This window comes from Hyposmocoma kahamanoa, unplaced genomic scaffold, assembly GCF_003589595.1.
Source record: "Hyposmocoma kahamanoa isolate Upper Pololo Valley unplaced genomic scaffold, ASM358959v1 63, whole genome shotgun sequence".
Classification (NCBI taxonomy): Eukaryota; Metazoa; Arthropoda; class Insecta; order Lepidoptera; family Cosmopterigidae; genus Hyposmocoma; species Hyposmocoma kahamanoa.
Genome location: NW_020653851.1, coordinates 15,557,778 through 15,584,457, shown reverse-complemented (window position 1 = coordinate 15,584,457; position 26,680 = coordinate 15,557,778). Strand labels below are relative to the sequence as shown.

Genomic DNA, 26,680 nt, shown 5'->3' with positions numbered 1-26,680 from the left:
TCAATTTTATTATTAATAACATATTATAATGAGTTAACTTATTCGCTTCTTCATCTAAGAGTTGTTACACGGTCGCTTGTGTTGAATAATTATGTGCGGAAAATCTGTATAGGTTTATGCACCCTTTGTTAATTGTTAATTTAGAAGTTATATAAATAAATAATTTAAATAAACAAATTAGTTAATTAATTTAAAATGTTCATCGTGTTTGCACTGCGTTTGTATAGCGTTTGCATCGCGTTTGTATCGCGTTTAAATCGCGTTTACAGCACTGTTTGGCGATTAGCGACTGCATTCATCACCTTTGTATCGCTGCTAAAGTCGGCATGTGTAACTGCTCTGAGTGGTGTAGCTTCGACCATCGAATAACAAAAGAACAATAAATTAATTAAACAATGCAGCAAAATTAATGCAACATTTTGATTTTACATGAAAACTGGATAATTTGTCGGACACCGCTTATTATAGATGCTTTTGCACAATGCAACAAAATTATTTTAATACCGGTCGAACCTCGGTCACACTGAAAGTTGTTACAAATAAATATACAAGTGTGTTTAAATAAACAAACGAGTGAACCTAGTAAATACGCGCACGCACGGTAATTACCTTTTTAACCGACTTCAAAAAAGAAGGAAGTTCTCAATTCGTCTGAATGCTTTTTTTGTATGTTTTTTACGTGATTGTGAGCGGTATTTGTGAACTGATTTGTATGATTCTTTTTTTGTTGGAAAAATGGTACCTCATTAGTGACCTTATTTAAATTTCAAGAAAATATTCCACCTCTAACTGGCAAACTAGGGGATGAATCCGTTTTCACGCACTTTCCACTAACCGATTTCAATAAAACTGGGCAAGTAGATTTAATTCCACGAACTTTTGAGATCGGTTTTTAGTACTTTGTTAAGTAGTTAGTCCTCCACTATGGCCCATGCGTCTCGGGGACTTTACACATCTTCTACTTGCAGGTTTCATCACAATGTTTTTACTATTCAAGAAAGTGATAATAAGTAAACTAAAACGCACGTTAATCGGAAAGACTCAGTGATGTAAACCCAATCGGAAATCAAACCGGTCTTCCTACATGCTCCGAGCCACCTAACATTTTCAGTATTAATTATCCTAAGTTATTTTTATAACAAAGTGAGTGGGCCCAGGTGGTAAGCAACACGCCTGTCCTTAACAGTTGCAGTGCCACTCAGAGTTTTAAATCGCAAAGATTTGAGAAGCACTGCTACTGCGCCGGTCACTGAGACAAGTCGAATGTTTAAATTTTTATTGAATTGATATTCAATTATTTTTATGTGAAATCACTTCACTAGTTATAATTATTAACACAAAGATCGAACACTCATAAAAAATTCCTTCGATCCGGCCGGATTCGAACCGACGTCTTCTAGCATACCGTGCCAGACGCTATACCAACTAAGCCACGAAACGAACCAGCGGACCTCACGATTTTTTCTATGTGCTTGCGTTGTATCTTTGTATTTAGTTTTTCAACGACTTTTTAGCCGTAGCGACATCTATGACAAATCTATGATATTTCGTCACCAAGTTAGATACATTTACAGCTACAAGTCCAATGTTCCTGTATCTTCACCCTTACCCTTCCTAACCTATACGCAGTAATACTCACATTACCACTTCGCGGCAGAAATAGATAAGGTGTCAGTACTTCCCTGGACGAACTCTTTCACAAGGAGCTCTACTACTATATAAGTAATATATAAGTAATGTTTAATTGTTTAATTATTAATACAAAGATCGAACACAACAAAAAATTCCTTCCGACAGGACTCGAACCTGTATCTGCGTCAAATCAGGGTCAATGCTCCATCAACTGAGGTACAGATCGAGTCATCAGACGTTACAAATTTCTCTGTGTGTGTTACAGTTCTTTTGTAGTCGGTTTTTTCGGTTTTTATCGCCGTAACCTCGTCACCTACAAGAGATCTTTGAAGCTTCTCATTCAGTCGATACCTTTACAGCTACCAGTCTGACGAAAGATGTCTGTATTAATAGGAATATTGATTTTTATTGAATATCACGATCACTTTGCGTTCGATCTTTGTATTAATAATTAAAACGAAGTAGTGAAATAATTTCACAAAAAATAATAAATAAAATATCATCACGATATTCAATATAAATCAATGTTTGATTAATCAAAACCTATTATGCAATTTTGATACTTGTATACTAAACGTCATTTCCATACGTACGTGTTCAAAATATGAATATGTAAAACTAGGGAAAACTTTTCCTTCGGTGAAAACAATATTTTTGGATAAAAAAGAAAAATGCAAAGTGGTTCGAATTATTTGTCTGCAAGTGCATCATTGATTTTCATTAAAGATCATTAACCCTTTGTTTTCTTCATAATAAATTATTTTTTTACTTCAATATCGTTTATTTCTTTTTGTTGCAGCTCTAGGCTTGGAGCCAGATTTCCTGTACCCGCTGGAAAACGTTACCATCGCACAGGGTCGGGACGCAACCTTTACGTGTGTCGTGAACAATCTTGGCGGTTACAGGGTGAGTGGCGACTCCGCCACTGCCAGGGTGTGTATCAAACCGACTCGTTACAGCTACTTCTAGAGGAGCACAAAGCACTTACGCATTGTGGGATCTATAATTTTTAATTCTTTTTCGTAAAAGATTTAATTAACCGACTTGAAAAAAAGAGCAGGTTCTTAATTCGATTGTATTTTTTTAGGTATGTTACGTGATAACTCATTTGTGAACCGATTTTGATGAGTCGTTATTTGTTGGAAAGAGGGTACCTCCGTATTGGTCTCATTTAAATTTGAAGAAAATATTCCATCTCTAAAGATGGTAAACTAGGGGATGAATCCGGTTTCGTGCACTTACCAGTTTTAACCGATTTCAATAAAACTTGGCAAATAGATGTAATTCCACGCATTTTGGCTTTTTTTTATAAAATAGATATACTATATATTACTAGCTGGTGCCCGCGACTTCGGGTGGGTACAATAAGTACTTAGAGTAGCCTACTGTACTACTTTCTTGAGAAAATATTGGTTCTCCGTACAAACTTTCATCCCCTATTTCACTCCATTTAAGAATCATTTTTGAGCCAAAAATAGCCTAATGTCCTTCTCCCGGGTCCCATCTATCTATATATAAATTTCTACATAAATTAAATTTGGTTCAGCAGTTTATGCGTGAAAATGTAACAAATAGAGTTACTTTATCGTTTATAATATTAGTTTGGTATAATGAGATATTTTACTAACGGTGTTTTTAAGAACGATGGCAAGTTTTCCCATACATTTGAGCTTTGAAACTCGGTTTTATGCCTATTTGATAAGACTGGTCAAAATTGTAATTACGAAACCCAGCGTGACGCTGATAGGATTTTTCTTTGTTATCAAAATCGACGAAGCTTTAAAAAATTACAACACATGTCTTCCGTTATTTTCATAAACGATATTTTAATTGCCTCTCGTGCAATGCACGCTCAAAGTTTTTTTACAATGCACATACTCTAGTGTGAGGTATGTATAAATGTAACAGAGTTAATTTCAGATAAAGTAGACTGAAAAATGATGTGTGCAGTTACGTAGAAAACTCTTCTCGAGTATTCTTCTGTTATATAAAAGAGAGACGAGTCGCAAGTTCCCTATCACGGTGTGATATTCGTTTTTTGTTCCGTTGTACAAAAGTTTATAGAATGAACTAGAAATAGAATACAACAAGAGTATGTTAAGCATACACTGTGCAATTAACGCTCGGATCCTTCTCCCTTAAATTTAAATAGACCTACTTTTTCATAGAACTAAATAGTTAGCCTTTGTATATAGACCCACTACTGTGCATAAGCCTCCTCTCATAAAGGGTGGGCTTGGGATATAATTCCCACGCGGACCTTCACATATATAATTAAATTGCATTGCTGATTGGTGTGTGCAGGTTTCTCACAATGTTTTCCTTGAAAAGATGCACATAAATTCCGAAAATTCCGATTCGAACTTCGCTCTCTGCCGGTGGTAGGTAAAATCATCAGGCTACCACCGATTTAGACAAAATTATGGATCCCACAAAATAGCACAATGCACCAACACTTTTGCACACTTCCGTAGCACACACTTTCCAAGGCACTATCTTCAGCACTCTTTCAAACAAAACAGCACAATTGTAGTATAACAACTATCTATCTCTATCTTAGTATAGAGCAACACAACTATTTGCACCACTGTTACTCACGAGTAGCTGTAGACTTAGAATACAGCACCACTTGCACTAGACACTTTAACATAGTCAAGGCTCAAGAATGCGGCACAAAAACAATGATTTACATGGGCGCGGAAACGCTCCGTTCTTGGGTTTTACGAACTGCACTGTTCTCATTGTTTCAATTACTGTCAACCTTTATTTTCGGAGCATGCGAATCCAAAATGCACTACACTGATTTCTGTATGTTTCTAAAGCACACTTTAGTTTGAAATCCTTCCTATTTTTTAAAATGAAAACTCTTTAGTAGCTTTACATTTTAAATTCATATTGGCGCCCCTAGCCGATCAATCGTCAACACAAAAACCTCGGCCTCTCTATGATCGGTCTATTTCATTGAGCTAAGAAATTTACATTGCAAAACAGTCACTTTAGGAAATTAAAATACGGCTGGGACAAACCCCCTTGGTCCCTGTTCAATCATTTCGAAAGGCGGTGGTCTTAAAGCTTCCCAGGGGTTATCTTGTGAGACAAGATTTAGCATTCGATATCATATCGATACAGTAAGTTTCCCTAAGCTGGATATCACTCGTACCTACACCATATATCAACCTGTGACCTTTTTAATGTTACATAAATTTCTTTTACATCATTCTATTATTTCATAATCGGAGCGCTAACTCTAATTTAATTTGTCACCGAATATAAATGTCCGGTGGATAAATCAAATACATACACAAAACTAAGCCAGTTATATATTCAATTACTTGTTTACTACCCAAATAACTGTTTCGTGACTTCACCTAAATGTGGTTTCTCGAATAGTCCAACTGACCAATCGATTAACTCGATATGTAGGTATTGAACTCGATTTACACCGTATTTACCACGTTAGCCTCGTAAGTAATTACACAACACTAATTACATCTTCGCCTCGCCAAATCCCTCGTGCATTAGATCAAATTGATGTTATGTCAAAACAAATCAAATGTTAGATCATTACATAGAAAACACACTCAAAATAAAGACACTTAATTTCGATATGCACCGCTGGTATGGACGAGTTGTTGATATGGTAACTATGACTTTTACTTTTGTTAGCACTGTGCTGTTTCATCCTTTAAACACTAAATGTCTTTAGTGTTTTCTTTGATTTGAAAATATTTAGTGTCTGGCAAAGAACAGCTCGTATAGAAGTACAATCCATTTTCCTTTTCGATTTCAGCGGTGAAAAGGCTTTGTTGAACCTAATCAAGGATGAAATTGCACCATTATTTATTTTTCTTTTGGTTTCACAACCCCTCCTCTGCTGATTAAAAATAATTTACCCAGATTTTAAAGACAATCAAGTAAATAATGAATTATGCATTGAAGAGATTGTGAATACAACTTTTTCTATTAAATAGCGAAAGTATTTTTTATTTGTTTCAACGCACTTCTTTTATTTTTGTTTAAACCACCATAGCGATGTTTTTTGCTATAGGCACTTTTAGCACTTTGATGAGATTAGTAAAATTTAATGCACCAGCACTATATCCGATAATAAAAGTCTGTAGTGGTTTGTCACTAAATCTGAACGTAGCACTCTTCTTCCTAGCTATTCTTCTTACACCCTATCTCACCGCACATAAAATTTTTAAAGTATCTGTCTAGGATGAATTTTTGTAAAACGTAACCAATTCCCAAAGCAATAGCGAGCGATGGAAGGTCGGGAAATTCCCAGACTCCCTAAAAGCAGCTGGTCTAAAAATATTGTCCAACTTGAAATGTTCAATATACTGAACTTCTATATTCTATTTATGTACTGCAAATAAGAGCTTATTACTTTTGAACGTTGAAAGCCGTGGACGGTGGAAAAGTATCCGAAACGCCATATTTCTGCGGACGTTTGTTCGTTTTTTGTTACGCGCTATGCAGGAAATTAGCTTCTATTGCGATGTCGACGCTTTTGGTAAAGCGGGTGAAACGAGGGCGTTTTCAGAGCGCGCCCGCAGCGCCGCTGCCGCAGCCCGCGCGGCCCGCCGCCTCATAGCGGCGACCAAACGAAAATGTAATTAAAAATTCCGAGAGCATTTTGCGAAGCGCTCGCAACAAGATAGTGTTGCTGGCTCGACGGTCGTTGTCGTGACTGCCTCTTGGGAGGTATTCACTTGTAATTAGAGTTGTTCTCTAAAAGTCTCCATTGCATATTTTTAACGGTAAAGTCGGACGATAATCGTTATGCAGAAATGTTGTGTTTCGCATTCGTTTTTGTTGGAAATATTCTTTTGTACTAATACATTTTTCTGGGTTCGTTCTCTTTGGGGTATGTTGGGATCGGTGTGGATAGGTGGCGTGGATTAAGGCGGACACCAAGGCAATCCTGGCAATCCACGAGCACGTGATCACGAACAACGCACGGCTGACCGTCACACATAACGACTATAACACTTGGACTCTCAACATTAGAGGTGTGAAGAGAGAAGATCGGGGGCAATATATGTGCCAAGTTAACACTGATCCTATGAAGATGCAAGTAAGTTGAGCCATAAAAATATTATTTGTAAACAATTCAACATAGCATGGAGAGAAAAAGTGTCCATACTCACTATTGATATCAATTAAAAGAATTGATAAGATTGCGGGCTCCGAACTAGCTGAAACATTTTCTAGACTTGTCTATCAAATTATTTAGATAAAATTAAAAAGTCAACAGATAAAACTTGAAATGTAATTTTTGTGTACTGCACATAATGTAAATTAAGTCCGGCGTTGTAGATAATAAAGGAAAGATTACTTGGACTTAGAGCTATCAAAATTTTAGCCTTGTTTTATATCGGTCAGCCGTTCGTAAACGGAACAATAAAACGGGAAACTTTGATTTGACGAGACCTTTTGTTCTACAGACAGCGTTCCTTGAAGTTGTTATCCCCCCGGATATCATCTACGAAGAAACTTCAGGAGATATGATGGTACCGGAGGGGGGTTCAGCTAAGCTGGTTTGCAAAGCCAGGGGGTACCCTCCGCCAAAGATTGTTTGGCGCCGAGAAGACGGAGGTGACATCATATCTAGAGGTGGACCACAGGGCAAGACAAAGGGTAAGCAGTAACTGAGCCTTTATATTTGATTCTTAGAATACTAATGACTCAAGTGAATACAGTTTTAATATGGTTATGTAGTGCGAAAAAGCTTTTTGACTCAAGCAGCCATTAGTGCTTCAAACGTCCGATCGCAACAGTTACAAATAGTGCAATGACTGAAGAACTATAAGAAAAGGTTATCCAATAAATCACAGCTTAAAATATTCACTATTGAATCTTAGCAGTAAATCACACCGCAGCACCTCGGGAACTCCTATTACCATTCACACCGCCCCTTCTAATCCCGCGGGATTACGGCCTCCAGACGGTCCGGGAATAATTACTTACCTACTCATCTCTGCACTCAACTAAATAAAGAGCTGGATAAAGGGTTATAATGAGAATCCCCAAATTAAACAATGTATAAGTTATGATCCGATTGTTGTTACTGTTGTTATTAAAGGATTAAAGATTCACTGCGTTACAGATGCCTAGGCTAATATATTGTCACTATGGGTATGGGTGGAGATTACTTCGGATGTTAATATTCTAAGGCCAAATTTTACTTTGCATTTCTTACAAAAGTTAAAATTACATATTTTTCTTCGTTTCATAATGTGGTTAATTGAATACAATGTTCTTGTATGAAATATGACGATTGAACAAAAGTCCGTTTCGCGGATAATATTGTATTTTCTTCTTCATCTGCCTAAGAGCTACAAAGGATGCTCTAGAAGATCCGAGCTTTGCAAGCCTTAAAAATGAAAATGATCAAGACCATAGTCATGATTAACACAACCAATAACAAAACCGAGTTAATAGGGAGAATATGCAGTACGGCAGCGAGTACCTTTACTTGTGCCAGATAGTCTCCTTCCAGTGCAGCAAGAAGTTGCTTAGACGCAGTGATAATGCCTGGAGGAGCTATTGGTGCATGAGAGATCTTATGAGAGGTACCCTCCCTATATCTCTCAAAAAGAAGTTGATGGACATATGTTCCCATACTAACTTATGGCGCGCAGACTTGGGTGTCTTACGAAGATTCAAAAGTCCAAACTCGGGGTCTGCTAACGAGCGATGAATCGCCGCATACTTGGTATAAAACGGACCAACCGAACACGACACTACGTCTTAAACTCAGATTGCTGATGTAGGCCAAAAAACTGCAAAGCTGAAATGGAGTTGGGCTGCTCATGTCTATCACATGGCTGAAGACTTGTCCGCCACCAGTGGAGCCTAAAAGCGTAAGACGCCGCGATGGACCGAGGAAGCGATGGCGTGACGAACTAAAGCTTGTGTTTAGTTAGCTCAGAATCGGGATGCGACGATGCGGACGATACTGCACAACACACCCTAGAGGTGTGCAATCGCTGGAGTGAGCAACGCCGCACTCTGGCAGCGACTATAGGGGGAAATCTCTCGCTGCCTAGCGTGGTATCTTCTCGTGGTATTCTCGTGGGTTTTTAGTGGGTATCGAGCCTCCCCGGGCTCGAGGGTATGCATAAAGCATTTCCCCCCGATAAAAAAAAAAGAAAAAAGAATCGGGATGCGAGGAGGTATCAGGGGGAGGCCTTTGCCCAGCAGTGGGATTCATCCGGCTAATAGTAATTGTAACGTAAGTTTGGTGAAGACTAAAGTAAGGAGGGTGCAGCTCCAGCAAGAGCACAGCTCGTGAATTGAAGAGGATTACTCTTATACACTCTGAATAGTAAATGTACGTAGATGAAAATTTTCTTTCTGCACATATACGTATGTGATATAAAATTAAAATAAATTCTAACAATGCTGCTGTGCTTATAATAAAATCAGTAAGTCTTATACGAATTTCAAACATACTTACTGTTAATATTGTGAGCACGGCAGAATGTACGTGATATTGTTAATAAAGCTAAAAGCGCAAAAACAATATTTTCATTTGAAAACGTTACAGCTACGAGAATATTCGGCTCGTTATATAAACAGTCCAGTTTTTATACTGAACTCACAAAAATGAAACAAATAAAGGGAAATCGTGACGAGTGGCAATTCGAAACTGTACTGACAGGGTAATTAATCAGCAGGTCCCACTTAACTCCACTACTGTTCAAACCTTCTCCGTCATCAGTCAATTCATTAAGTTAACAAAGTACTGACGGTAATGACTTTCACGACGAACCGAGTACTATACTCTGAAGATTAAAGCGCGACTCTTATTCATTCAATGTCAACATTTTCACATAATCACCAACTTTGCCGACTCAAGCCCACCTTGGCAATCGAGTCAAACATTAATTTCGTAATGAAACTCAAAACGCAATTCGAGTAACTTAGCAAAACGAGTAACTTTACCAATTCTCCATAATTGAGTACGAAGGTGAAACCCCTAGTCTCGACCAATATTAACTAACATCAATAACAATCATCAATTGAGTGAAGAAGTCTAATTAAAGAAGCCGTTACAAGTTACCTCCATAAATCTGAGCAGGAAACAATACAGGCTATCCATTACGAAGGCCAATGCTTCTTCACGGAATATTCCAATGAGGAAACTTTCGAGGGGCGTCCGAAACGACAAATATAGTTTTTCAATGACGGCATGGGGTTCTTTATAATTTATTATCACGAACTTACGAGCAACTTCCGCCACATAAATCATTTTAAAGTGTAAGAATTTAATCTCGCAATGTATTTATTGATATATGCTTATTTAACCTACAGTGTTCCATAGTTTCACGCTAAAGTAAAATATATGCACATAATTATCACATTATTTGTAATTCCACTTTCTGATGAAGAGCCGAAGCAAGTACAGATGAGATAAAAAAAGGATAAAATCAACAATGTTTCCGTTACCCATTTCACAAAACAAATAATTTGTAACACCGAGGAGGCGGAATCTGATGCAATAATAATTGTGACGAAGACAAAAACCAGTGGTATCCCAACAAAGGGTTATTATTCAAAATCTGGCCTTTATTGTGTCGTATGAAACATGTTCTGGTGACAACGGCGTGTCCCGCGCCTATTTGTTTCATGTTCTACACCAAATTATGCAGATAAGCGAATGAATGGCGGAAACTTAGTCGGAGACTGATGCAAATTAACTCCGCCATCCTTCTATTCGACGCTTTTCATCCGGCAAACTTTGAAACAGATACTACCAGCACCGCTACATTATCCTAACTTGTTAATTCCAATTCATTATGAAATAAGTTCCACTGAATATTATGAATCATTTCAAATACGAAAGGAAGGTTTGCGTGGATCAGATAAAGCTGTTGACTACCAACCCAATTATGAAGAAACCCATTAAGGCCTATCCACTTCTATGCCTTATTAATTTTCCCATCGAAAATGGGGAACGGAATCTAAAAGGAAATAAGCACATCGAATTCGTAATTAAAATTATGTTCTTGAGCGAAAAGAAAATGTAGTTATTCCATTACATTTGAGGGTTCTCGATCCAAGGTCAAATAGTCTCCATCCTTAAATGGAGAAAAATATATGGTTACTAAAAAAATAGTATATAAATGTTATAAGTGAAATCGAACAATCACGAAAGCGAACAGGTCATTTTAGCGTCAAAGCTATATTACCGTAGACACTAAAATAACATTCTTGTACGAATACCTATTTTCGTAATAAAATTATGTAAACTTGACCTAACAATATTGTTAAATGCCCTTAACAAAAGTTGTCTGTACTGAAGAGAAACTGCTTGGGTCCATGGGGCCGGAACGTCACTTGACTTATGACACATCGACAGGCCAAGTTTATTCAGTGGCCCGCCTCGAAAACAGCTCAGAATGCCGTAGAGTCGTGGAATTTCACAAAGTCCATTTAACTTGGACTCGTAAATTTTTTACTAAGTCTTCAGTCCACTATAAAATTTCGAAGCGACAGACTGGAGATTCATTTAAAATTGAAGTTAAATTTTATTATAATCATTTTATTTGAAATTGTCATCTTGTGTCACTTGCATAGTAGCGTAGAGCTCCTTGTGAAAGACGCGTCCAGGGAAGTGCTGCCACCTTGTCTTATCTATATGCCGCCAAGCAGTAACGTCAGCATTACTGTGCTCCCATTTGAAGGGTAACGGTGCTGGTGAAATTACAGGCACATGGGACTTGTCAACTTAATGTCTTCGGGTGACGGGCGCAGTGGCAGTGCTCCTAAGATTTTTGCAATTTGAAGCTCTGACTGGCACTGCAACTGTTATGGATAGGCGAGTAGCTTACAATCAGTGGCGCGACTTGTTGAAGTCTCGTCGCTTGATATGGTGAAAAAAAGCTCCTTGTAAATGAGTCCTTCCGGGGAAGTACTGCCACCAAGCAGTAATGTTCACATTTGCGTTCTAGTTTTGAAGGGATAAGGGTGCTGGTGAAGTTACAGGTATATGGGACTTGTCGACTTATGTCTCAGGGTAACCGGTGCAGTGACAATACCCCTGAGACCTGTGCGATTTAAAGCTCGAAGTAGCTTTGCAACTGTTATGGATAGATGTATCCCTTACCACCAAGCGCACGACTTCTTCGTCCCATCGCTGAGTACCATAAAAAGTACCAACAGTTTCAAAATTGTAGTAATTGTTCACTAATTTGCGACAAACTTAGACTATTCCATTGTTTTGCAATGCCATCTATGCCATAGGGTAGCTGGAGGAAAATTCGGTATTTTTGTATTAAAAGAATTTAGAGAAGATTAAGAAGAAATATATATAGAAGAGAATATATACAGTTAAATATTGCAATAAAACTATTGAAAATTCCCAAAAGGCATCAATAACTTGCACAAACTGAATAAGCCAATTTGTTACATAATGTTATGCTCGGTATTGCTTTTGTCTATGATCAATATTTTCCAATAATATGGAAAATATTCCATGTTCGCAAGATTCAACATCATAAGAGACTACTCCAGGCAACGCGTTGTTCTCGCATTGTTTGCTAACGAAGCGTCGCGGCCGACTTGAGAGCTCTACACTTTAAACCATCAACTCCCTTCAGCTCCTTTGGAAAATATTGCCCCAGCTTTTTATCCTTGTTTGAATAATGGCTGTAAACGTACTCGGGTGCCATTCGAGCAAGGTGTCAGGAAAACAACTCGAGTTCAAACCACTAACGGCACTTGTTTACCGAAGACCGTCAACTTTTGGCGTCGAAAGTGTTTTCAGAACGATGAAATGTAAAGTAAGCACTAGAGTAGAATATATTGCACAGCCATCTTGTTAGTCTTTATAATTATCTCTTGTTAGTCACCTCTTGTTAGTCTTTAGTAGCAGTAGAGCTCCTTGTGAAGGAGGTCGTCCAGAGAAGAACTACCACCTTACCTATTTCTTCCGTCAAGCAGTAATGTATGCATTACTACTTTACTGCGTTACTGCGTTCCGGTTTGGAAGGGTAAGAGTGCTGGTGTTATATCCAGGAACATGGGACTTGTTCAAGTTGTGTCTAAGGGTGACGGGCACAGTGGCAGTGCCCCTAAGATCATTGCGATTAAAAGCTTTAAGTGGTACTGCAATTGTTATGGATAGACGTGTCGCTTAACACCAGTCGCACGACATGTTCGTCCGTCACTTGATTATATAAAAAAAATAATGTGTTTATTTTTCGGCTGGCAAGTTATTCTCACTTGCGAAGAAAGATAATATCACTATAATATCTTTTTGTTACTAGTGACATCACTCGAGGGTGAAATCGTGAACCTGACGAAAGTGACTCGGTCTGAGATGGGCGCGTACCTCTGCATCGCAGCCAATGGTGTGCCGCCTTCAGTCAGCAAAAGGATAATGCTGCATGTACATTGTAAGTATACCTAAACCGTTACTTTTCACTGTGTCAATAAATATTTTTTTTAAATAGGTACTTTGCACACACGCACACTATATGAATATATATCTTAGATATTCACTACAGAGTATTAAAAAACCGACCTCAAAAGTTAATGGAATGACATCTATTTGCCAAGTTTTATTGAAATCGATTACCGGAAAGTGCGCAAAACCGGATTCATCCTCTAGTTTGCCACCCTTAGAGGTGGAATATTTACTTCAAATTTAAATGGGACCACTATTGAGGTACCCTCTTTCCAACAAAAAATAAATCATCAAAACCGGTTCACAAATGAGTTGTCGCATGACATACATACAAAAACAATCATACAGTCGAATTGAGAATCTCCTCTTTTTTAGCCGGTTAAAAATGACATCAATATCATCATCATCTATCGAGTTCAGACTATATAATAAATATAATTAAATAAATATGAGACAACATCACATATGTTGCTCTGATCCCAAAGTTAGTAACTATAGCTTATATGGCAATCGGAAACAACGACGGTACCACAAATACTCAAACCCGAGATAATATAAAAAAAGCTAGTTTTTCTGCATTGATCTGGCTGAGGTTCAAACCTGGGACCTCAAAGCCAGCACTCGACCAAGGAGGTCGTCAAACTACAGTTTCGTGTGGGCCTATAATTTAAATACCATCTACCGCACATATTTATTAACCTGTTATCACATAAATAAGTTTGATTATTAGAAATGTCAAACCTAATAAACAAATTTATACAAAACTTTATGCGAGTTTCTCAAAAGAATAAGTACATAAAACTAATTTTAGAGAAGATATTCAATAAATTCTACTCCCCTAGTCGTAAAAGCTGAAAGTTGAGAAATATGATTACGAATTCACAACATGAATCAATTCAGCCGTCGATAAAATCTACTCACCTGTGTAAAGCACGAGCAAAAAGCGGTACCACGAGAACTCACTTATCGGCCGATCTCGAGACTAATTTATAACCAGGAGTTATTCAATGCTTGGTAGGCTGTAGTACCGGTGAGTCGGCTTGGCTCAAACACGTAAGCAATTGGGAGATTTTCGTGTTATCACGTATCATCTTTGGCGCGTGCCTTGCATCCAAATTCGACATCCGCCCTCTGAAGTCAGCAAGTCGTGTTTAGTTAAAGTTAGTGGCTTGACTGTATTATTTGTGGTATTATATAGGTATAGAATTGTTGCAAATGTTAATCTTATGGAATAATAGGAACTTTACAAAAAGAACAAAATACTTTGCTGCACAAGGTTTGAACGTCTGACAAAGACTTGTAAATACCATTGGTATAGAGCAAGCCATCTGAGCAACCATTTTTTATTTGAAAACATTGACCGTCGCCTTGCATACGAATGAGTTCTGTGAATTGAACTTTGGCCTTACATTTTACATCAATAGCCATACCACTCAGACAAATTAACATGTCTATCTACCAACGCAATCGACAGGGCGAACTCACATAGGCAAATCAATGCAGAATGGGGACAGACACAGTTGCACCCACTGATTTCCATTTACATCGAAAGGGTTATACCGCTGGGGATGGACGTCGTAACACCTTATGAATTCCAAAATGTGATCGCCGTAGTAACAATGTAATAAATTCAACTTCTCTACGTCCGGGCATAATGTACCCAGAATAATAATAACCTTGCAGCTAATTGATATGAGTCTGCCCAGAAATGCGACCAAATGAAAAATATTATAGTCATGACGTCCGAATTTAATTACAATTTAGTTACCTTAAGTCAAAGATTCATTCATCACAATTATTTTTCCATAAATACTTTTCGCAGACATGCCGATCAATCACGGATTTCATACATGTGCAATTTTAATCTATCAGTCCGTTTTACTCTTGTTAATTAACCGTTCTAAATTCGAGGATTGGTTGTACAGTGACGTCGAGATAGCTGAATATGTACGAGTGTAAAAGTTTTCCGAAGCGTTAGCCGGTGGCTGGGCGCGAACATGTTGTCCGGTGGATATTTGCATTCTGTTATTGGCAGTTCCGATGTAAACACTCGTCTGATTGTACACTTTATATGCACGTACCCAATAAACTATTGATGTTTAAATTCGAATGAAAACATCACAACAGAAAGTTCTCCAAATGAGCCGCAATATCGTATGTTCTCTTCGTAAATACTTATATATTACTTCAAAGCTCCAACCAACTTCTACTTTAAAAGGAAATAGGCGCTTCAGTGATAATCTTAACGGCAACCGAGGAAATTCTCTTCATAGAAAACGCAATTTCAGGCGAACAAACAAACTACTGCCGCCTGGAACCCTTCCACTCAGTTTAATTACTTCACAAAGAATGCGTCGCGTTCGCTCGATGAGGAGACAAAATTAACGCTCTCAAATATTTAATTTAAATTTCCTTCCCCGAAAACGAATGATAACAGCGGGTCGTGCGGACTTGCGGCTGCGGTGAGTGAACGCAAAAAGAGCTTCGCAACGCCAGCAGTGGAGCAGTTCATTTGTAACAGTAAGTGCTTCGTAACGCGATGAGTTTTTAGTTGATTCACTGAAGCCGGCAGACGGCAAATTGAATTTAGAGAAAAAGAAACATGCTCAACGAAGCGACCAAATCTCAATCAATTTGCAAGATTCCAGCGCTTTACCTTCTAAATAAGTTAAATTATGTTTCTTTTACAAAGTGCTAAATCGTGATCCGATTTCATGGCGAAACAATATTGCACTTAACAAGAATAACAATTATATTTTGTTCTTAGACGAATACTGCTTTGAACCCTATAAAATTCCAACGACAACTAGAGCAGGTAATAGCAACAAAACGCCAAGAAATTCGAAAACGGGGGAGCGTGTGCGCCGCTCGGTTAATCAAACTGTCACTTCAAGAATTCCGTGAGGAATCCTTCCTGAGAAAACTTCTTGTAACTTTTGATTGCCGCCGAGAGTTCCCACCTACTTATATACTTAGAGATTGCTTAATCGCTGCATAAGTCGTGTTTAGATCTTTTATAAATTAATGCGGTGGTGCAGTTAAAAGTATTTGATCATAAAATAAATTACATCAATGGCTCATCGAGCCGTTATATTTAATAAGCAAAAGTCTGCCCTCTTTGCTTTCGGAGTTATTAATTAGAACAAAAATTCCGATCGTTCCGATTTCGTTCGCTAAATTGGCCACTTAAACTCGTAAAAGCCGTCTAGAGGAACTTAACGACGGTCAAAGAGCATAACCGCAAATAAGCCTCGAACTAAGGCCGAGGAAGAAAATTCCGTTTTCCTTAATTCACCCTAAACAGGCTTTGGGGAGTGTTGGTGTGATTGTTTACATTTGTGAAATAATCCGCCCTTTTTTGAAGCCTTCTGCCTCTTGTTTCTTCAGACAAGACGTTTTTGGAACGCCGCACTTTGAACTCGTTCACTTTGAAGTGAATATTTACACAACTAAGGTTTGAAGAATCCATTTAATTAAAATTATTTTCTTTTGAGCTGCATGTTTGGTACATATAATGTTATTTATTTTAGTTACTATAAATTACGGCATAAGTATAAAATACATTGTACGTGAAGGTATAATAGCAACAGGACATTCTAAATCTAATTCGTTTAATTTTCAAAGTTGGATTTTTAGTTAAAAGTTTCAACAAACTTGCGGTCAACCTGTACAACTTACCTGTTGACAATTGACCACAACCAAAGTTTAATTGCGAACAAGCTAGCTCAGTAAATAGGTTAACACTAACAAAAGTAGCTAGGGAGTGCGGGATAATATTCAGAGTAAACAAGTGACAGTCGCAGTAGTGCGGTGAAGTGGAGCGAAGTTGGTGCGAGCAAACACTCCGCCAACGTGAGTCTAGCACTTGGTGTACTTTTTACCTAATATTTATTTTCCGCTACACTTGCGAAAGTGACTATGCGAATAGCCATTGCAATTTTATAATATAAAATCAAAATAAACAAAATATATATTTATTAGCGATTCACACGTTTCATAAAAATACCAAAAACACAGCTGAAATTTCACGTGTAATTAGTATATTACTCATATATTACACAAAATGTACTTGTATCTAATTCACAGCTCTAGAATATACTGCAATATGACCAACTGAGATAAGTAGACAAACACATTGAACAATCTCATAAGAGTCCTTGTCTGAATATGGAACCCTAATAAAAGAGAGTTTAACAATAATACTAGGAGTGTTTGCAGAGTAGAGGAGGTCCCAGGTACGATTCCCAGCACGATCTAGCTACGAATCAAATTTTTTAAATTAATTCTGGTCTAAGTGTTCTGGGTGATGTCCGTTGCTTTGGTATATACAGCATAGGGAATTCTCTAGTTTGAGACAGGCTAATTCGTGTGGTTGTCTGGCACATTATTATTATTAATATCGTCGACCTTATCGTCACTTTCCATCTGATAAGATGAAGGTTAAACGCACAGTAATTTTATACGTAAAAAAAATGTTGCCCTTTATACCAAAACTCCCTAGAAAAATTTTAAATCGTGATATTTACCAAATTTCAAATGCTCCTCGATCTGTTCTTCTTATTTTAACGACTCTGGTCAAATAAATAAAAATGTTCTTAACATACCACGAGACAGCACTTGAAGTGTTGAAACCCACATATTAACATAATCTCTGTTAACGAAAACAACATTGCCAGAATTATTCTTGGCATAAAATCCAATGCATTGGAATCGGATGACATTAGAGCGGATATGACACTGTTAACTCATATTCTAATGTAGTTACTGACATTGTTTATTCGTCGTTGGTTATTTCGACATTCCCCTTACTTCCGAAAACGGCAATAATAAATCCTACCCCAAAGCACAAAACTACCGTGTCTAACCAAAACACTGTATCAAAACAGCATTTTGAGAAAAAGCTGCAAAAAGGTTTCTCCGGTTTTATTGTAATTTTTTAAGTTAATAGCATAAAACGATGCATTTAACTTACTTTGTGGATTAAATATTAAAGAATGCTATAGGTACATTATAATTTTACTTTGAAAGATACGCTATTTCTATTACATAAAGAATAAATTTATTTTGCCTTGATAACAGCCGAAACACTCTTGTTGCGATGTTTTGGTTGGTTATTTCAATATAACTTAACCTAATACAATATAAGTAAAACAAATGTAAATAAAGCTAGTATAGTATTTAAATAAGAATTAACAGGGGAATCTAGATTATACATTCTTCATAGTAAATTATATATTTTAAAGCATCCAATGTGTAATTGCGATGCCTAAGCTAAGTAAATATATACCTGTATTTTAGGCATCTTTTTATGCAAATTTCTTTATATTACAGCTTAAAAGTAGATTTTCTATATTTAACAATAAAATAATTAGTAGTTATAAATTAATGGTTACCTATACAAAACAACAAATTGTAATTATGAAACAACTTCCATCGAGTCCTCTGTTTCACTGTAATTCTTACTCTTAAGCCACTATTTGATGGTCCTTTTACATTCTATTTTATTCATGGCGAAATAATGCAAATTAGAATTTAATTTAAAGTAAAGGAATGTACAAAGGAAGCAAAAGAATCTATGCGAATGTACTGAGCAGAGTTGTGCACGAGATGAAAAGGTATCGAGTCGTCTTTGGGTGGTTAAAGTAACAGAATCAAATGGAGTAATTGAGTGCCTATTCAAAATTATTTGTTGGATAAACAGTTGCCGTACCGAGAGGACATCGCACCCGTTTAGGAGGTTGCGGGTTGGATAATCGAAAGGATGGAAGTTGATGACTTTAAGAACAGCTCTTTGCGCTCTTTCCAGGTTTATCAGGGTGGTCTTATGTACACCGCCCTAGGATGTAATGCAGTAAAGTAGCAATGATTGACAGTGCACCGGTTTGACACGATAGAATAGTCCATAAAACGTAAAGGTAAAATTATGAACAAAATCTTGAAAGGGCGTGAACTTGCAATTATAAAAACAAATCATATTCTGCCTAAGATACAGTCCCGTTTTAGGTTGCCGTTGCGATTTGTCGGATTTGAAATTGTTCAGAAGTGAACACCATTCACACGCAACAAGTAAAATTATCTCAACCCGGTTATACGTTCCTGATGTCAGATCAACGTACTGTTAACAAGGGTGTGCCACAAGGCACTGAGACTGTTGTTATTTGTGCTTCACACTTTCGATATTACTGGCTACAATCGAAGCTACAAGGATCACTTCTATGCACGACTTGCAGTTGCGTTTGTGACTCGACTTCAAAATGCTGAAGGAATATTCCACCACACAATGAGATTTGCACACACAAAATCATCGTACCGGCAAAACCAGTAAGTGTTACCAGCTTTCACTAAAAATTATAGCTTTGTAGTGTGAAATAACTTTTGTAATCTTTCGAAACAAACAGTTTAAAATTTTAAAATTACAAAATATATCTACTTTGCAGTAACTAATTTCATGCCTCCTTATACTTTTTCCGTAGCCTTTCTGAAGTTTTAATTTTCACTTTTTTACACTACAACATATTTATAATCATAATGTAATTAGCAGTAGAGCTCCTTGTGAACGAGTTCGTCCAGGGAAGTACTGCCACCTGACCTATTTCTGCCGCCAAGCAGTAATGTAAGCATTACTTACATTACTGCTTGGTAAAGGTACTGGTGAAATTAGAGGCACATGGGACTTTTCAACTTAAGTCTCAGGGTGATAGGCGCAGTGGCCTCTTTTTCACACTGCAACTGTTACGGACAGGCGTGACGCTTACTACCACTTACCACTAGGCGCACGACTTGCTCGTCCCGTCACTTTGTATTATAAAAAATACACATACAGCTATACTTATATTCACATTTGGATTTTTTTCTTTATTTTATAAAGAAAGAAAATAATATTTATTTGGTCTCTACTAGTAACACAAAGTAAATCTTAATATCAAACATTGAGATCCAAAATGGTCACCACTCAGAATTCGTCGTGTTGTGCATGCAAAACAATTCAACGCTGATAGTCTGTGGTGGCCGAGGAAGGGAGTAGATGCCACTGAAAGTGAATCAATAAAACATATCTTAAATTTCAAATATCAACATAAAACACGTTATAGAGAAAAATATGCCTAAATACCTAATATTTATATATACGTAAAATTTTGTATGATATAATAATAAATCATGTACATATCACATATCACATGAAATGTTAAAATATATATTTAAAATCTATAATGTAAAATAAATAATTAAATAAAATATATATCTAATTCTCTTGTTAAAAGGCTTATTAATCTTTATAATTAACTTGCATAAATTAAATTGAATATAATAATTTATAAAACGTGAGTTCCCACACCAACTGCTATTTGTTACATATTTTTTGCCTATCTAATAAATACAGTTTAAATTTACGTTTGAACGAGCTAATTGTGGCATTTTAGGCAGGTTTACAGCTATTAATAAAAATAATATATAAACCAAATAACATCAAAATGCCTATCATAAACCTCTATTTTTTAATCTCAATATTAATGATCTTACATTTTTAAATTTTAATCGTATGTACAAAACATCTACATTTTCGGGCATAAAAATTTACAAACAGACGCACATTACGTATATGCTATAAAATATTAAATCAGTTTGACCCCACCTACAATTTTATTGCTCCCCAAAGTAATTCAAACTTATAGCTCGTCTAAAATCACAGTGACGCAAACAGATCGTACTTATTTCATGTTTCACAGCTACGAAATAATTTGAATGCATTTTGTCGGTAATTTATGTGACCAATGGTAATGTGAAGCAAAGGGCCGCGCCGCCTGAAAGCTAGAGCATAACATGCTGTTACATTTCTAGTAGGTTATTTTAGAGCACGTTATGAAAGAGTTCGTCTTACTTCATTATTGCGTTTCGGTTTTGAAAGACAAGGGTGCTGGTGAAATTACGAGCACAGAGGACTTGTCAACTTATGTCTCAAAGTGAGTGACGCAGTGGCAGTGCAAAGATTTTTGCGATTTAAAGCTCTAAGAGGGTCCGAAACGGCTATGGGCAGATGTGTCGCTTACCACCAAGCAAACGACTTATTCCTCCCGTCACTATTGATATTATATAAAAACTTTACTTATAAAATGTTTTTAAACAAGATCTTTGTTTTGTAAATCAAAATAAAACAATAAATTTAGATAACAATGATTCAAATTTTTAATTGTATTAAAAAAGTAGGATTTGGTAGATAGATGAAAAATGATACCTGATAAATGTCCACCACGACCACAGTTACACATGTCGATTCTTTCATCAAAGTTTTTAATCAGTTTTTGATAAAATGGTGGGCCTATTTCGTTAATCACTTCACGAATTTTGAGTTTTAAGGCTGCAATCGATTCAATTGACTCCGTATAAACTCTCTCTTTACAACATGATCGAGCTGGCCACTTAACGGACGAATTTCGTGAAATTATGCAATCGGGAATTTTGTCACGGAAATTAGGTAATGAACACTACTCCGAGAATAACCGAAATAACTTCTATATATAATAGTCCCTTTCGTTGGTCCTAACTTAAAACCAACGCCTTAAGGAACTTTGGCTCATGATGAGTCAGCGCCCTTTCACTGCTAGAACCGAAAATTTGTTTCTACTTTTGTTTTTATTTAATCTATATCTGTGTTATATTAGTGAATAATCAAGTCAAAGTCAAAGAATAATTTATTCCATAGGTAGGTAAAATTAATTTACACTAAAAAACCTCACATTTAAGCTACTGCTAGTTCACTACGCTGACTTCGCTGAGAAGAACGAGCATGAATCTCTAGGGATTGCTCTTTTCAAATAAACTTAATTGCTATGGAATAACTACACTTTAAATGAAATTTGTGTGGAAACTAGAGCCACATTGTCTTTCCATATAATTATGTTTATCTAACACGTAGTCTTCAATTTTCTAATATGACTTTTCAATCAAAATATTTTTAATGTACTGTTTAAACTTAGGAAATGATAATCTTAATATATGCTCCGGAATCTTATTGTAAAAACCTATACAGTTCCCCATAAAAGAATTGTTTACCTTAGTTAAACGAAATCGTGGTACCATAAGTTTGGACTTGGCTCTAAGGTCATTTCTTATTGAAATGTGTTTAATCTATCTACCTACCTTGATGTAGTTACAACTCTAAAGTGGCAATAATGGTATAGGTTAGTGCTTTGTTTATTTGTTAAATCAGTGTCTGAGAATTGAAACAAAAGAATAGAGAGTATTTTAAATTAACGAAAAATACAGCTGGGCGTAAACAAGTGACAATCGACATAGTACGGCGAAGTCCAAACGAACTCTGACCTAAGTGAATTGAAGCTGTGTGTAACGGTAATTAAATCTATTTTTTAAATCCCCAAAATGTTATTGTGATCAGATTCTCAGATTCTTACGTTATGTAATACGAACAAATTTAGTTAACAAGTCACAGTCGATATATTATTAAAAACAACGTAACGGTACACAGTTACAACTTTCGTTGAATTACTCTTGTCAGATTTAGTGCCATTTATTTTGAATTTTGATTTATCACGACACATAAAAACTACAATTCAAAAATTAAACAATTTTTTTACAAAAAGAAACCGATATCAGAAATTTGTGGAATTATATCAATTTGCCAAGTTTTATTGAAATCGTTTAACAGAAAACGGGTGAAATCCAATTAACCGTATTCATCTCCTAATTTACCACCCTTAGAGGTGGAATATTTTTTTCAAATTTGAATGGGACTCTACTGAGGTACTACCCCCTTTCCAACAAAAAACAATCAATCTATTCATAAATGTCAGAGTAAACGCGTAACATACACACAAAAAGAATACAGTTGAATTTAGAACCTCCTCCTTTTTTTAAAGTTGATTAATAAGAGAATCAAATGAAAAGGAAACATTAAAAATGCGGCTGTCAATTAAAAATTATCATTAGAATTCAAGCCACGAAATGTGTACAAGTTACACTAAGCTTAAAATCTTTTACTAATGTATGTTACATTGCAACAGAACTTTCAGCGAAAACAAGCACAAATGAAAACTTATGCAAACAAAACGCAGCTAAAATGGGTAAAATGGCTGCCCAGTGTTATGTTACTACTGCAAGAGGATTACAAATAGGACAATTATAAACAAACCGGTTTATTTTACCACGTACAAGAATTTCTTTATTTGTACGGTTGAAATAGCAAAAATGTATAAGTACCTATTACATTTAAAATTTTCGTGTGTATTCAAAAGATACAGTGGTTAGAAATCTGTATACTTGTAGGAGTAGAGCTCCTTGTGAAAGAGTTCGTCCAGGGAAGTACTGTTACTTTACCAATTTCTGCCGCCAAGCCGTAATGTGAACATCACAGCGTTCCGGTTTTGAAGGTGCTGGTGAAATTGCCGGCACATGGTACTTGTCAACTTATGTCTCAAGTGACAAAGCTCTGAGTGCCGTACCACTAGGCGCACGACTTGTTCGTTCCGTCACTTAGCGTCATAAACAAAATACTAGTGATATACATACCTTACATTGTTCGATTATACATGTTTTAGTCTGGAAACTTTCGAGTATGATCGCGTTTTGTAACTTCCCAGTGAATGTATTACAATAATATCAAAATTATTGTTTTAGTTTTTCTATGAGAAATAGTGCTGTGACTATACAAGTAGGTGAGGGTGTTGGTGAAATTACAGGCACATGGGACTTGTCAACTTAAGTCTCAGGGTGACGGGCGCAGTGGCAGTTCCCCTCAGATCTTTGTGATTTGAAGTTCTGAGCTCTGAAGTATGGCAATTGTTATGGATGTAGCTTACTTAAAAAAAACCTATTAAGATTATGTCTGTACATAACTTTAATACGAAATATAAAAACACACGTCGTCTTCATAAAGTCACAAATTCATTTAAGGGTAAACGCTTCTATAATAAAATTCCTGGTTGATATTCAAAATTTGTCATTCACGAGATTTAAAACTATCGTGAACCAAAAACCTTATACTAAAGGTTATTATTATTATACATTGAATGACAATAATCCGTTGTAGTGACCCGTCTAGCTCTTGCGGGTTGTCTCGGTCTATGATGTTTGAAGTTAATATTATAAATGATATATGTACACAAACGTTTATTTACAAAGAGCAATCCCTAGAGTTTCTTGCTCATTCTTCTCAGGAGAACCTGCCTTACGAATGAGCAGTAGAGTTTAATGAATATGGCGATTTCAAGTGTAATTTCCTTACCTAAGACATAAAGATTATTTGACTTGGACTTAGAAAATAAAAAAAATATTTTTGAAATTTCATAAATTAACGGTAACTTTACATTGTAACTGAATATTGCATTCATTCTTAGTACAAAACTATACATCTCCAATGTGAAGCGATAATAGCGTGGGTTACCATAGTTGTCATTTCCATTTATATTAACAAAATCATTTTTTTTAATCCTTCAATCCGGCCGGATTTTTTTTTATAAAAAATAAGTGGGCATTTGACCTCCATCTCACCTGATAGAAAGTGATGGTGAGGTCGACGATGTAGCATGCACATAAATAATGCCTATTCACTCTCATCATGAAAAGGTCCAAGTTATAGCTTTCGGGGAACAAGTCCTAATCTAACTGGATGACGAAATACTTTGATAGATATCTCATAGATGGCGCTACGACTAAAAAGTCGTTGAAAACCAAATACAAAGATCCGACAACAAGCATAAAGAAAAATTCGTGAGGTCCGCTGATTCGTTCCGTGATTATTTTTAAAGCTTTTTATTTATTTATTTATATAACGAACTTGCTCACTCCAACATGCATTAATTTATCTAAGTTCTCCTCCTTTACCCAAGTTCACAAATATTATTTATAACATAAGTGTCAAATAATTAATTGCTGTCTACGGCATTAAATATTGTCCAGCTATCTCAAAATAATATTTTTTCGTTTTGACACTTGACTAAATTTTTCCTCTTTCACTAGCCTTATCGCGACAAATTTTTCACGTTTTTATAATTTGTTTATAGTGAAAATAATACACACATCTCAACAAGTGTAGAAAGTTTAAATATGCACAAAAAATAGTTTGTCATAAAATTAATTCTTCTGCATGTTTTACACGGGTAAATTGTTTCAGTGAAAGTTTCGAGTTTACAGATTTTCTTCAATCATAACCTTATGGGTTGCTACAATGATAAGCGTGTAGCTCAGCTAGGTGTACGTTGCTAAGCTGGGGTCATATTTTTTTAAAAGTTCACTGCATTATTGTGTGTAGAAATATTTTTTCGACTGTTGTTGCTCTCATGCGCCCGTGGCGGTTCACCTAAGTCACTAGCCTTACAGACAACTTCAAGAAAGTCCGTGCAAACGTGCTGAGCCGGAGTTAGAACCGGACTTAGATGGTCCCTGTGCGGGTTCGCTCGCACAGGTCATAGTGCACTTCCCGCATAACCAAGAGGTTGATAGGGAGGGGCACTGTGAACAAAACTTATGTAGAAAGATATGAGACTGTTGTTGCTCTCATGTCACTGTAAATGATTACATAAAAATGAAAAAAAAAAAACGTTTTTTTTTTAACTTTCTTCTTAAGCTGCCATTTCTTCTTTTACTTTATATTGACTTTGACCTTAACTGCGTCATCCGTTATGCGTTATATTAAATGCGTTATGTTATTATCGTTATCGTATAGAGATCATCCTTCGTACTTGTGTTAGGGCACAAGGGACACAACAGGAAGTGCTGTAAGGACTGTGTTGGGGCATCGCAGACATATTGGGTTAGACTGGCATCCCTGAACCCCCTTAACACGTCTTGTTTCAGCAGCGAGCTACCTGAGTGCGTAGTCGATTTAAGAACTTCCACACAGCGTTTTTTAAACCTAACATTTAACAGCGTTTTTAACGACATTAACCTAACTGGCAGTATGGAGATTACACAAGTAGTTTTTATAATTCACAGTTTTTGTTTTAGTGTCGCATTGATACATACACAAATATAAACAATGTCTTTGTTTCAGTTCACCCATTGGTGCAAGTGCCGAACCAGCTGGTGGGAGCGCCGTCTGGTACCGACGTCACGCTGCAGTGCCACGTCGAAGCCTCTCCGAAGGCCATCAATTATTGGACTAGAGAGAACGGTAATATATACAGAATTTAACTATATGCTTACTATTTTGTAAAATACAGCATTGATTATTCCAATACTGTTTAATACTTAGCACTAACTAAATTAGCATATAGTGAATCTGGTATCCTCTGGTTTAGTGTTACACAAATATACATAACTATGTTACTACAATAGTGTCCACGATTTGATGACATTTTGGAGACTTCGCATGTACACAAAGATAAAAAATTTAATCTTCTTACAAGTAGTCAATTTATTCTCAAAAGTCGACCTCACGTAAGTGATTTTTAAAAGATCGAGGACGACGCGAAAACTGATTACTAAATGTAGCCTACAACATGCTATCAAATGGTTTCCGCATGTTTGTTGTTTGTTGTAATTGTTTGTTTATAAGAAATGTCTTGTAATTAGTAGTGAATACTTAATCATATTGACGATTTCAAGTGCAAAATGTTCAATTGTACTATGCTTAATATTTTAACAATTATTTTAAGTGATCGTCAGTAGCACTAA

At 36.4% G+C, this 26,680-nt stretch overlaps 1 protein-coding gene across 1 annotated transcript in view; it reads left to right on the top strand.

Annotated features, from left to right (window-relative positions):
• Positions 1-26,197, top strand: part of LOC113230003 (lachesin-like) — a 69,511-nt gene extending 43,314 nt beyond the window's left edge. Inside the window, exons 2-6 of the mRNA XM_026463723.1 lie at positions 2,432-2,538; positions 6,527-6,712; positions 7,083-7,275; positions 12,912-13,040; positions 26,058-26,197. Of these exons, the coding sequence (XP_026319508.1) occupies positions 2,432-2,538; positions 6,527-6,712; positions 7,083-7,275; positions 12,912-13,040; positions 26,058-26,197 (755 nt within the window). The remainder of the gene's footprint in view (positions 1-2,431; positions 2,539-6,526; positions 6,713-7,082; positions 7,276-12,911; positions 13,041-26,057) is intronic.
• Positions 26,198-26,680: the final 483 nt, after the last annotated feature.